The sequence below is a fragment of the Carcharhinus amblyrhynchos genome, chromosome 1, assembly GCF_965287045.1.
Source record: "Carcharhinus amblyrhynchos chromosome 1, sCarAmb.v2.hapA, whole genome shotgun sequence".
Taxonomy (NCBI): domain Eukaryota; kingdom Metazoa; phylum Chordata; class Chondrichthyes; order Carcharhiniformes; family Carcharhinidae; genus Carcharhinus; species Carcharhinus amblyrhynchos.
In genome coordinates this window covers 125,688,191-125,702,203 of record NC_137324.1, presented here as the reverse complement: position 1 = coordinate 125,702,203, position 14,013 = coordinate 125,688,191, and the positions used below count along the sequence as shown (strand labels likewise).

General features: G+C 39.1%; 1 protein-coding gene across 4 annotated transcripts in view; it reads left to right on the top strand.

The window, feature by feature from the left end:
• tll1 (tolloid-like 1) overlaps positions 1-14,013 on the top strand; it is a 303,989-nt gene that overhangs the window by 255,688 nt on the left and 34,288 nt on the right. For all 4 annotated transcript variants that reach the window (XM_080192042.1, XM_080192060.1, XM_080192049.1 and 1 more), the window contains 2 exons: positions 1,592-1,772; positions 10,312-10,437. In XM_080192042.1, coding sequence (XP_080048168.1) covers positions 1,592-1,772; positions 10,312-10,437 — 307 coding nt within the window. The remainder of the gene's footprint in view (positions 1-1,591; positions 1,773-10,311; positions 10,438-14,013) is intronic.

Sequence of the window (14,013 nt, the reverse complement as noted above, 5' to 3'; positions counted from 1 at the left end):
GGGGACATGGAGACATAGAATTCGGATTCAAAGGAAGACAAAGTAGTAAGGGCTTGGGATCCTCTGCATGGTTAGAAAGGGTGGCTGTGGTTGGACAGTCAGTGAAGAGAAGAAAATGAGGCATTATTCAAATGTGTGTCCCTCTCAGGGTGTTGCCTGGCATTGTCCTTACGGGGCTTTGAGTCACCTACAACATTTCATTTAGGCCCAGTGAGAGTGATCTCATGCAATGTATAGAAGGCTGAGCTTGTAAGCTCTGCCATGTTCCACAGAGAGGCAAGGACAATACGGGATACTTGCATGACATTCAATAAAGAATGTTTGCAAAAACACAGCATTGTTTTTTCCACAATAAAGGAGATGTCTCTGAACTCCTTTGTAAACATTAATCTGTGCATTGTTGCCCCATCTCTTTGAGTTGCAGTGACTGGGCAGGTTTTAATTTGTGCATGTTTGAAAGAAGAAAATCAGAAGGAGATTGTGTCAAAGAAGTTGGGTTGGATTGGAAAAAAAAGTTCCATGGTCACAGCATCTGCAGCTTGCTTGTCATGTCAGATAGCAGGCTGAGGATGAGTTGGGCATTGAGAAGAGGCACAAGGCAGGACAATGACATTATCTTCAGTATGATTAGTGACATTGGATGCCACTGTTTCTGCCACCATTGATTGCATGAAGTGGAAAGACATCTCCTCCATGGGGTTGAGGAGGTTTGTGTATCCCATCCAGCTCTCTGAGTGCCAGTCTATCCTTCAAGTGAGAGGGCAGAATGGCAGATGACCTTGTCATATATATATAGCTGATATGCTTGCATAACAGAATAGCTAGCGATATGTGGAGGCAGCAAGGTTTGGGTCAGAGTCTTATGTGATTAGTTAGTGTGCGAGCACGAGTTGGAGTATCTGGATATTTGGCGTTAGTTCCTGAGTGGCAGAGAATTTTTTAAATATCCTTTCATGGGAAGGCCAGCATTGTTGCCCATCCCTAATTTCCTTGATAAGTTGATCTACCTTGAACTGCTGCAAATGGGTGAGTGATAGGGCTGTGATACGTGGATATTTTGTGGGGTTGGTGGTGTAGTCCGTAGGAAAAGTCATGTGAAGGTGTATTCATTAACAATAACAACTTGTGACATTGCTGTTTGACTCTTGGGCCCAGACACCAGGAATCAATTGTTAGCCCATAATCTCCATGCCTGCATGGACTGGTGGGCCAAATGGCCTATTTCTGCGCTTTATATATAATTAGCATCATCCTTTTGATATATTTGACCACTTTGTCTGATAAACTTAATTCCTTAATAAATTAATGTTGAATGTAATTCTTGATGAAATACGATATATTAAGGATTTCAATGGTGACAATTCATGTTCCACTTGTGACTATGACCTTTTTCGCTCAGCAGTTACTAACTGCAAGATATAAATCACAACCAAAAAATCTCCAAAATATATATCTTTATTTTTCCACACTTCGGTCAACATGCCAAAGCAATATTGAACAATTTAAAAGCGACAATGATGAGAAAGCATACTGTGGAGGTATCCACAAACATGTCTTATGTAACCGAAGTTATCTGTTTGGCTTTTACCAGATATGCAAATATGATTATGTTGAGATCCGCAGTGGCCTTTCATCAGATTCGAAACTTCATGGGAAGTTTTGTGGTACTGAAGTGCCTGAAGTTATAACATCCCAATACAATAATATGAGGATTGAATTCAAATCTGACAATACTGTTTCCAAGAAAGGATTCAAGGCTCACTTCTTTTCAGGTAGGCTAACTAGAGAGTGAGTATCTCTGAAAAATGTTGTTGAATTCTCACATTTGAGATCAAGATGTTCTGACATTGCAAATTGTCAGGAAGTTTGACTGAAAATTTAAAACCTGGAAATTGGTTACAGTGGTTTATGGTACTCGTACAGTATTGTGTATATAACATTATTATTGCATCTTTTAGGCTGGCTCTTGAGTTAATTGGTTTATTTGATTATTTGTTTTGCTCAAAAAAAAGAAGTAATAAATGAAGAGTGGGAGAGGAATTCAACATCTCATCTTTCCCGCTTAGAAAGGATAGCAGGACTAGAGGGCACAACCTCAAGATAAGGGGGGGGCAGTTTAGATCGGAGTTGAGGAGGAACTTCTTCACTCAAAGCGTGGTGAATCTCTGGAATTCTCTGCCTGTTGAAGTGGTGGAGGCTGCCTCGCTAAATATATTTAAGTCACAGGTAGATAGGTTTTTGACAGACAAGGGAATTAAGGGTTATGGGGAGAAAGCGGGATAGTGGAACTGATCAACTTCAGATCAGCCATGATCTTATTGAATGGCGGAGCAGGCTCGAAGGGCTAGATGGCCTACTCCTACTCCTATTTCTTATGTTCTTATGTTCTCATTTAAAATTGTGTGTTGATGAACTTAGAATAATGATGTACTAATTTGTGATCTCACCACTGTAGGCTTACATTAAGTTGAAAAGTTATAAAACATCGTTGAAGCAAAACGGGGTAGTAACTCACACTTTGAAGCAGCAATATACTTTCCATGGAATGGTGGTAGATGACCTACCAAAGCGCACTGTGAAGCGTGAGCAGAAGGAACGACCATCAAAAGAAGGGTCTACTTAGGGTACATCTTCTTGTAGGTTTTTTAAGCAACATAGGAAGAAATGTGGGAGCCAGTCATTTTTTGCCCCTCTCAGGCATGACATTGCATGACAAAACTGAAAGAAAGTGGAAGAGGTGAAAGGAAGTATTGCATGTCGATGATAATTTACAGTAGTCAGGTTATTTCTTTGCAGCAGATTTTCTTGCTTATCTTTCTATCTACCTGGATGTGGTTACTGGTTACAATAGTATGTTATTGCTACAATTGTGCTGCACAAAGGCATAGTTGTCTTTCTAGAGTCTTTTGAGAATTTATGAACAAGCAGATGTGCCCACAAACTTTATGCAGCAATCAGGAAGGTTTTGGAGCCATTAAAGAGTTTCCATCCATGAGATACAAATGCATAAACTACCTCTTCAGAACTTCACTTCCCAATAATGCGGTTTCTATGCAAAAAAGCTTCGAAGTGTGAATCTAACTCATTTTTATACTTTAAAAGTCTTGAATCTGCTTGAATATACTTTTATTATTTCCTATCTTCTTTGATCAATAACTTCCCTGGACCAGCTTTTTGCCACACTTTCGGCCAAACTAGAGTGGTGGACTTGGACCTGCTCTGAGGTTGTTTTGGTTTTCGCCTCTTTTTCTTTTGTTTGTTATTCTTGCATTTTCTTTGTTTCAGTTTTTAAAATGTTTTGTGCACTCTACCTTCTCTCCTAAAATTTGGATATGCATATTTTGTCTTGATAGCGAAACAGTGTGAATTCACTGATTGTTTACATTACTAATTGATGTCAGTAATGTTCAACAGTTAACGGCAGGATATAGACATCTCATTTTTGTCTCACTGGTCATCCTCATTCAAAATCTTGCCCGTCCAGCCCAACTCACCCCGAACTGTCTTCGCCACATCAGTAACCAAAATCTTCATTATCCCCAGTAAGTGCAGGTCTATAACAAGAGAATAATGACAAAGAAATAACCAAGTCAAGGATTGAGAAGGAGAGAAATGAGAAATAGAAAAGAAGAGGAGAGAAAAGCATTTGAGAAAGAGGTAGTCAACGAGTAGAGACAACTATAAAACAGAGATGAGAAATGATATAAGAAGACAAGACGGAAAAGAGATACAAGTTTGACAATTCATCTGTAAAACCCATTTTGGATGGTCTAAATGTTTTCTTTCTGGAAAGGTTAAATGGGGTGGGCCTCCCATTGATTTCCCCAATCCTAAAAAATGGCTGCATTGATTTTTCTCCAGTGACCCTAACAAGGTGTTGATCTGCCTGTAGATAATAGCACAGGATATGGTTTACTAATCCTCACTATTTTACTTCTATTTATGCTGATTTCACAGGCTTAAAAAGCACCAATTTTATAAAAAGGGCGTATTTGAAACCTGTGCAGTGTCCAAGAGATGAGAAAGAATGGTGAAAGCCTAAAGTCAGTAAATACATCTTTTCTTTAGGGCTATAAGGCCTGGATGATTTATGTTACAATAATGAGTAGTGAGTATAATACTCATACCTGCATTAGAATATTGCGTAATTAGAAATTAAAGACTGTTGTTAGAACAGGATTTAAAATCAAATTAACCTTGTAGATAAATAATGAATTTCCTTCTCAGAAATGCATTTTTGTAATGTTTTGAGGAAGCAATGATGAGGATGGGAAAAGGAACAGAAAGGTGGGGCATTTAACAGCATCATATAGTTAGATACCATTTGAAATGATAGATGTTGCATAAAATCTACAGATCATTGACATAATTTATAAAATTCTCCTGACAAGCAGTGTGCGAGAATTCTATGGCTTCCTATCCTAACCGTGGATCTACTGGAGCAGAGACAATGTCGTACGAAAGTATACATGTCAGAAAGGGTACTTGGAGACTAGGATTACCCACTTAAATCTTGGCTGATAACATCAGAGCAACATCCAGAAACCAAGGTTCAGTGAAATATCATAAGCAAACAGCATCATTACTGAATGGATGAAGGGAATTCCAAAATCCCACTTCCATTTGTATCCAAGGATATGTTCTTGATCCCCATCCTATTTCTCACCTGTGTGTTGCTTCTTGTCAATATCACCCAATAACACTGCATCAATTCCCTCATATAACAGATGTCTGTGGCATCTGTAGAGAGTTTCTCTCGGGTTTTGAATTTAATACAGGAGACAGAAGCCCCACCACCAGAGTCAAAAGTAGAATATAAGCTCACTTAAGTCAGTAGTGGGACTGTCGGACAGCATTTTGCTGATGGCAATCGATTTAGAATGGTGACCAAGTGCTACCAGACCAAATAAATAGTTGGCAGCCCTGCAGCCTCAGCATTGTTAGCTACTATTAACAATGGGCATTGTTGAGTCTACAGTAGTGATAAGAGAACATCTCAATGGTTGAGGTGCTCTCGAAGATGGGCAAGTAGGTTTAGGGAAAGCTGGGCTAGGCACATGCAACAGTCTTTAAGCTGTTTTGCTTGCATTTATCACATGCTCTGCAGTTAAATTTTGATCGTCCCAGAACTAGAAATTATCTTTAAAATATTAACTATGAACCATGAGCAAGGAATTTATAACACAAATACAATGCCCTGGCATCCAACAAACCTCTGGACACTTTTTAAAGGCAGCTTTACACTGGACCTTATTGGAGATATTTTCATTTCTCAAACCAACAAATATGAAGAGATGAAGTAGATGATCAGCCTTGTGCAGACTATTGAACCAGAAGCAGCTTTGCATTATGGCAGGAATGGTGATATGATGGCACTTCATTTTGTCCTCAAATTATTACAAATAGGATGAAAAATGTAAGGAAAGGTGCACTAAATTGAGACTAATAATGAAAATAAACTTATTCTCAATGGCCTCACTAGGTGCACTGCTCGCTCAGTTGTGCAGACTAGGAAGATCTCAAGTTCTATATTGAAATGGTCACTTAATAGTACAGAAATTCAATATTGTTTAAAAAATGACTTGTGTCAAAACTTTTCATCATGCACTCACCGGGACATTTCACAAGAATATCAATATAATGGGAAAACAACAATTTATACTGTATGGGAAGAAAATATAGGGTAACCTGAGATAGACAGGGTACTTTTAGCTGAAAATGATGGCCTTAAGCCCATTAATGAGTTTTCAAATACACAGCATGAAATGATCTGAGCAGAGCAGCCATTATCCCACAGGATGTCTTTGCCACACCCTATTTCAGTGTGCTAAGAATTACACTGACAATCAATTTAAGATTGTCATTCAGACTTTCTGTGTGACTCATTTATATGTAATAGAAGCTACAAATATTAATATGTAGGGCACGGTATTTTGTAGACAGAACATGTACACACAGCGAGTTAGTTTTAGCTAAACAAAGTAAGTGACTGCCATTCACTGACTCATTCTGCAGGAATGATGGCACAATGTTAGCACTGTTGGCTCACAGTGCCAGGGACCCAAGTTCAATTCCGGCTTCGCTATGTGGAGTTTGCACATTCTCTTTATGTTTGCTTGGGCTCCAGTTTCCTGCCACAGTCCAAAGATATACGGGTTAGGTGGATTGGCCGTGCTAAATTGCCCCTTAGTGTGAGGGGGATTAGTGGGTAAATATGTGGGGTTAAAGATAGGGTCTGGGTTGGATTGTTTTTAGTGCAGACTCAATGGGCCAAATGACCTCCTATACTGTAAGGATTCTATGAACCAATCATGGTGAAGCTGCCTGGTTTAAAATTCAAGCAATGTTTGGCAGTTAATTGTTAGTCACTATCAACTGGTGCATTCTCCATGCCAACACCTCTACCAACCAGAATCTACTTGTCAACCAAATAACTATGTCTTCTCATACAGTTTAAGTGGTTGTTTTCCCTATATGTTAATAATCTTATGACATGTTCTGATGAGTACAAGATGAAAATCTTTGACATGTCTCTATATTCGTAAAGTTACCTGTTGGAATGACCACTTCAATTGAGTTTGTTGTCTCTGGACTAGGGGAGAAAAAGTTGGCTAGCATTCCCTTTCTTACTAAGGCCTGACTAAGGTTCAGGACTAAGCTGAGGAAGAACTTCTTCACTTGGAGAGTTGTGAATCTGTGGAATTCTCTACCATAGAAAACTGTTGGGGCCAGTTCATCAGATATTGCAGGAGGCAGCTGGACACGGCCCTGCCAGCTGAATGGATCAAGGGATATGGAGAGAAAGCGGTAGTGGGATACTGAAAGTACATGATCAGTCATGATCACATTTGAATGGTGGTGCAGCTCAAAGGGCCGAATGGCCTTATCCTGCATCTATTTTCTATGTTTTCTATGTTTATCTATGATCAAATAGCTTCTTCTGGACAAACAACAGCAAGCAGAGGAATTTGATACAAGTGCAATTAGCACTCTCACACTAACATCACCAAGAGTGATTGTCAAGTTTAGAAGTTGTTACAGATTGTCTTTATTGCAATAAAGACAATGTTGTAATTTTACCATTACTATTTTTACTAGTATAAAGTAGATGACTTTTCAAATCAATTTTTTTTTCTATAAATGATAAAGTAGCATGTTGCAGTAAAAAAGCCGATATGCTCACCATCTAGTAAATGTACCGGTTGAACTTTGGACATCCATGATTTATGGAGGCAGCTGAACATGCTAAAGTGCAGCTGCCTTCAGTTTATTGATTTTCACAAGTAGGGAGTGGGAAATACAACCTGTGCACATTAAACCTGGTAGTAGAAGGTTTAAACTTACCAGAGTTCTTTGAAGAGTTGGTGGTACCCTTTTGGACGTGGTTCCTATGCATCTCTGGGAGAGATGATGTGGGAATACTGTGTTTTCTCTGGGAGAGGTCAGGTGCCCTTTGAGAATATTAAAAGTAAGCACAAATGTGTGTAAAATGTGGATAAATTCATCAGAACTGTCATGCTCATTAGCATTGTCAAAGGAGGCAATCAACCTGTCAGGACATTTAAATCTCTTGTCCTTCAAATATTAAAAAATACTTGTCAGCAGTGTTGGAAAATACAGTATTTGCTGATGTAAGCATGAGGTTACCATTACAGAGTTAGCACTACATGACAAATTTCACAACCTATCATCACAGTAGAGTTTCTATTGTTCACAGTTTGATTGATGGCTCCAAGTGCTTATAAATCTTTGAAGTGAGACCATGAATACAAATACTTATAATATTAGAGAACTAAAGGAAGTGAAATGTACTCAGCTGGAGTGTTCTTTTAAATAATGAATTCCTATATAGACACTTATGAACTTCATTTAATCGCAGCATAAGCCCTGAAGTCTGCCTGTGATGAATACTTGGTGAGTTGGCATGGGGGATATAAAGGCAAAGGATTGTGGAAGGGGGCATCAATGGCATCGGGATAATAAAGGGCCATGGGAGGAGGGGCAAGGGGGGGTGTATCTGAGATTGCATGATGGGGAATGTGTGATGGGAGTGAGGGGGTCTGTGGTGAAGGGCTTTTTTAAAATTTATTTTTCACAGCTGGGCTAAAGTATGTTTTGCCCAGCCTGCCTCCATACTCAGCCTCCCCCGCTACCCCCCACCCCCTCCCTCCCACAACCGAATGAAAACCACTTTTCCAGGAGTCGATTTGAAGGAGCTGTAATGCATCCTTACTCTTCATAACCACCACAGGGAGCGAATACAGGTCATGCAGTTTGATTATAAATCAAACATGATTTCATTGAATGGTAGAACAGGCTGAAGGGACTAAATAATGTGCTATCAGTGAAACTGTCTTTTATTGTGATCCTTTAGCAGACAAACATTTAACATCCTTGCATTTTCTGTCTGTTGCTTCAGAAGGTAATTAGCCACTTAAAATAAATGGGTTAAAACCTGCTCTAAAAGAACAAACAGAAGAATGTCATTCATGTTGTTGCATGTTTGTCTGTTGACATTTCCACAATAACTTCTTGGCTATACTCATATATCAGTTGAATAAAATATTGCAAAATTTAGATATATACATTGATGTATTACTCTATTTGATCAAGTAATTTTAACGTGTGTTGCATCGTAAAACTAAAGGAAATGATCCCATTCTTTATCCTGAAATAATCTAACAAATGTTACTTAATACTATGATATAAGTCAATCTTTCTTATATTGCTTGTATAGTCACAAAAGCCTTCACTTTAAACCAAAAGAGAATTTTTGAACCCTAGTTTCAATGAGGTAATGAACTTGAGAGCAATCAGTATACATTCATCTCTGGTGCCATCTTGGTACATTTTCTTTCACAGACAAGGAAGCACCATGCAAAGAGAAAATTTTTGTTTTTGAATCTTGCAAGAACTTGATGCAGGTTTCCCCTTCCAGCCGAGTACGTATTATTGACAGACTGGTGGCCTCTGAGAGTCTCAGAGGTACGACCACATGTCGTCTGCTTGGTTGGCATCTAACACAGTTTTCGGGCTGGATCTTTCATTACGTGGGGACTGATGCATCCATTCAAAGCTGGCAGACTGACTTCTGTTCAACAGCAGCAAAACTATTTTTCTGCCATGTAACTCATTTATTTAAGCTACATATTTCACCTACATAGAATGTATGTAGATCTTATTTCATTTCTACTAATTACAATGTATTAAGTTGTTTGCAATCAAAACTTGTAAAGATAGCAAGCAAAGTTGCTGGGTAAATATGATTTATTACACAGAAATACATCTTCTATGTACCAAACTGCTTTCATTTTATAAGCTTTTTGAAAACCAGTCATTTTACCTTAGTTTCTTCAGTCCCTGCAAACCATTTATTACTCTTATTAATATCTGAAGAAAATTTGTTGATGCATATGATCACAGGCTCAAGGCATTCTTTTCATCCTTCCTTGTATTTTTATGATTGATTGCAGAGCAAGTTGAAGATACTGGGAATTTTTATTTTGCTCAAATGCTCCCACCTGTTTTAGTATTTAATAGTCCCCTGTGCCTTTCACTTCTGTACATATTGAAGTGATAAAGCATAGTTCATCATGGAACTGAGAGTGTCAGAAACAGTCTGCCAGTTTTGATTAAATGGACGAACCATCCCTTACCTGACATGAAAGCTCGTGTAGAATGACAAGAGTTGACTGCCACTCACTGGAATGGCTGCTAATAATATTTTTTGCTTGTCCTCCCTGTAGTGAGTTTTGTGGCTGTTTTACGCAGATACAAGGTGTTATATCTTCTGTGCTAATATTTGCTTCACCTCTAACACAGTTGTACCTTTATTAGGGGATTAGTTTAATTAAGTAAAATCATTTGCTAAACTGTCACCTTGATCAGTAGGTCTGTTTGAAGTGAGCAGAATTTTTTACTTCTAGTTCTTAACTACTGCTGGCTTTTATTGTGTGTTTAAGAAATGTCCAGATTCATTTAAAGGTAATGCACTGCCAAGCACTTTAAAAATTACACATGATTTAAACGAGCAGAGTTCTCCTTGCTAAGGAGCAAGCTTGGAGCCATTGCCAAATCCAAAAGCTTCTTTTCCGGCCTGCTTGATGGATTGGTAATTGTAGGTGAAAGTGCAAGCTTAATAATGAATGGGTATAGCTAAAGCAAAAGGTGTACTAATGGGCAGTCCGACCTGTGCTTTAGTTTACCTTCTTCTGGACGAACACACAGGCGTATTTTCATTCTTACCTAAAATGTTTTGGGCTAGCGGCTCATGAATATATTTTGTATGACCTCTCCTCGACCTCTTCACAGATAAGGATGAGTGTTCCAAAGACAACGGCGGCTGTCAACATGAATGCATCAATACAGTAGGCAGTTACGTGTGTCAGTGTCGAAATGGATTTGTACTACATGAAAACAAACATGACTGCAAAGAAGGTATGTGATGTTGTGATTCCTTAGACAAGAACTAAATGGTTAGCATTCAGCGCCAGGGATGCCAGGCCTCTGGTGACTGTTTGTGTGGAGTTTGCACTTTCTCCCCGTGTCTGCATGTGTTTCATCCCATGGTCCAAAAACGTGCAGGTTAGGTTGATTGGCCATGCTAAAAATTGACCCTAGTGCCACGGGATTAGTAGGGTAAATATGTGGGGTTATGGGAATAGGGCCTGTGTGGAATTGTGATCGGTGCAGACTTGATGGCGTCCTTCTGCACTGTAGAATTCTAGGATTCTATAATAACACATCTATTGTTTAATGCTTAAACCGAAAGAGAACAAATAAAATAACCTGGGATACCAATTTGCAGCTTCTTGACATATGGTTCCATGATGGAATAATGAATATCATAAAATGATGCACACAAACTGACTAACTGTATCAAAATCTATTGAATAAGAACTAAAACTGTGTTGTTCATGTGATTGTATATAATGTTAGATGTTGGTGTGATGTCAGAAACCTGAATGCAGTCAAAGGCAAGGTCTTTTCCAAGGAGTCTATATGATTAAAGTGCTGTCTATCACTTTAATGACAGCAATGCTAAGAACGTTTTTCATTATGTCAACATCATGATGATAAATATTACATGTTGACAAGTGCAGAGTTCTGTCAATTTTACAATTGTAAAAGATGTTGACAAAACATTCCACAAATGCCTTATATTTATAGACTCAATTTTCCAGTTTACAAAACAGAAATTTGGGATGCAGCTGACTGCTTGTTTGGTAAAACAGTTTGTGTTTCCTTATCAATGACTTGGAAGAACATCTCCAGCAGTTGCAATGTACTACTGGTCACTGGGGTTAATAGCATTTATATAGTTTATTAGAAAATTTCTCTTATTAACAATCTTTATGGAACTTGTAGATAGTGAGGAATCCACTACACCCTAGACAGAAGCTTCACTTTTGTATGCATGAGTTTCCTGACCTAAGTTATTTCAAAAATGGAGTCAGCAACAAATCTATTTTTTAATGTACAAATTGTTGAACAGAAATGTTTTAAAGTTTACAGGCAATAATGAGAAACAAATCAGCAATTTAAATGCGCGTATTCATGAAACGGTTTTCTGAGGGTTCAGTGGGTACTATAGTGGCCAGTCAAGTGCATCACTTCATCCACAAGAACTCACGCTAAGCTTTCATTTAATAAAAAATCAAACAGTGCCATTATAATACTGAAATTCTGCCAAAGCATTTCCAACAATTAATCATAGTATTTGAAAATACAATAATGTAATTTGAAACAGGACTGAGGGAGCCCTCACAAGGTCCTTTGATATGCGATGGGTAATGGTTAGTTCTCAGCTTCATCACATCTGTAACAGGAAGGATCATAACAGCTGTTAAATAATGTGCAATGCACAGTTGAATTTCCAATAGATGTGCCCAGTGGTTAGGATCCCTGCCAGGAGTGCAAAATTGGAAAATAAGCCTTTTTTTCTACTCATTGCAGTAACAATTTTTCTTCCAATCTCACGATTCATTTTTTTTCTGGAGAAATAACAGATATTTTAAGATGTTACTACACTGAAGGAGTTAGATAAAACTAAGTTGGGAGGAGTCCCATGTAGAGCATATATACCAGCACAGACCCATTGAGCTAAAATTCTGTCTATGTAAAAATGAAATGTGTTTGTGAATTTACTGGAATATTAATTTATTAAGAATTGGTGAAACCATTAATGAAAAATGACAACTTTATCTATATGCTATTAGGAAATTTGATGGTAGAAGGTAGATTAAAAGACCAGGAGAGCAAAATTAAGCTTGCTAGTGTTTATTACATAGGTGTCGCATGACTAACTAATGCTTTGCTGGGCTGCAATACCAAGAGTCACATTTTACAAGTCTTAAGTTTCTTTAGTTAATTAAGTTTCTGTCACCAAACCCACTACTGTATTAAGGACTGTGGCCTCCTTGATTAACTGCCAGCCCAGCAATGTAGTGGGCAGTCCTGAGCTTGAAACTGTAGGAAAAAATGCAGTGATCTACATGCATCCTCACAACGTGGCACCTGGGTGTTTTGGAGCTAGTCAAGCAGGTGCCAGCAAGTAGGGGGCGAGAGGGTCATTGAGGACAGTTAGTGCTGATTGTTTTGGGAGTGTGGGGTGGCCATTAAGCTTGGATATCTTGTTTATGGACAAAGTGTGCCCACAAAAGAAGCTGCCCTACCCTGCCACTGCCAGCAGAGGTGGAAAGACGCTCTTAATTGCTCACTGAAGTGGCAGAGTGGGAAGTGAGAGGGAGGCATTTGGGAAGAGAGGAGGTTACCCCCACTCTATGTTTATAGTCTTTCTTCCCCTGAACTGTCCTCAAAGGCCCTTAAAATTCAGCCCTTGTACAAGTGCTTGAACTTGCACAAGCACAAATTCAAAATGCTTGTGCACACTTCTGTCAAGAATTGAGTAAATGAGTTTGTGCACATTCATCTAACAGTTGCCAGGTCAGGATGGGAAGACGCTGCCTGTTGAATGGACACCAAGATACCACCAACACCTCTCCTGTTTCAGCAGAAGCCCAAACATGCTCGACTACTGCTACATAAATATCATGCATGCCTATCGCTCCATCGCACGCTCACACTTTGGCAAATCAGACCACAAGTCTGTGCCCCTGCTCCTGGCTTACAAGCAAAAACTGAAATGGGAAAATCTGTCAAAGAAAATCATGCAATGTTGGTCTGAGGAATCGGATGATCTCGTACAGAACTGCTTAAAGTCAGTAGAATGGTATTTAAATCTCTGCAACCAGCCTGAATGAGTACACAACTACAGTAACTGACTTCATTAGTAAGAGTGTAGAAGACTGTGTGGCAAAGAAGCAAATCCACTTGTTTCCAATGGGAAACCTTGGATGAACAGGGATATCCATTACTTGCTGAAGTCTAGTTCTGAGGCGTTCAATTCAGGTCACCCTGACCTATACAAGAAAACGAGATATGATCTAAGGAGATCCATCAAAGAGGCCAAAAGACAGTACTGGACTAAGCTAGAATCAAGGCTAGCCACATGGACCCCTGCTGACTATGGCAAGGTCTGCAAAACATAACAGGCTACATGATGAAGGCATGTAAAATCGCCAGCTCCAACACACTCCTCTCTGATGAGTTCAATGTATTCTGTGCTCGTTTTGAGCAAGAGGTCAACTAAAGCACACCTTCCACTCCGGAGCCTCAGATGAACCTGTATTGGAGGTAACAATTGTGGATATCGGAGCAGCCTTCTCGAAGGTCAACCCATGGAAAGTGATTGGCCCGGATGGGGTACCTGGATACCATGAGCACTCAGATCCAGCTGGTGGGGGTATTCACAGACATCTTCAACCTCTCTTTATACCAATCTGAGGTCCCTATCTGCTTCAAGAAGATGACTATCATCCCAATACCAAAGAAAAGCCAGGCAGCATGCCTTAATTACTGTTGTCAAATGGCTCTGACATCCATTATTGTGAAGTGCTTTGAAATGTTAGGCATGGCATGAATCAATTCTGGCCTCCCGGATTTCCTGGATCC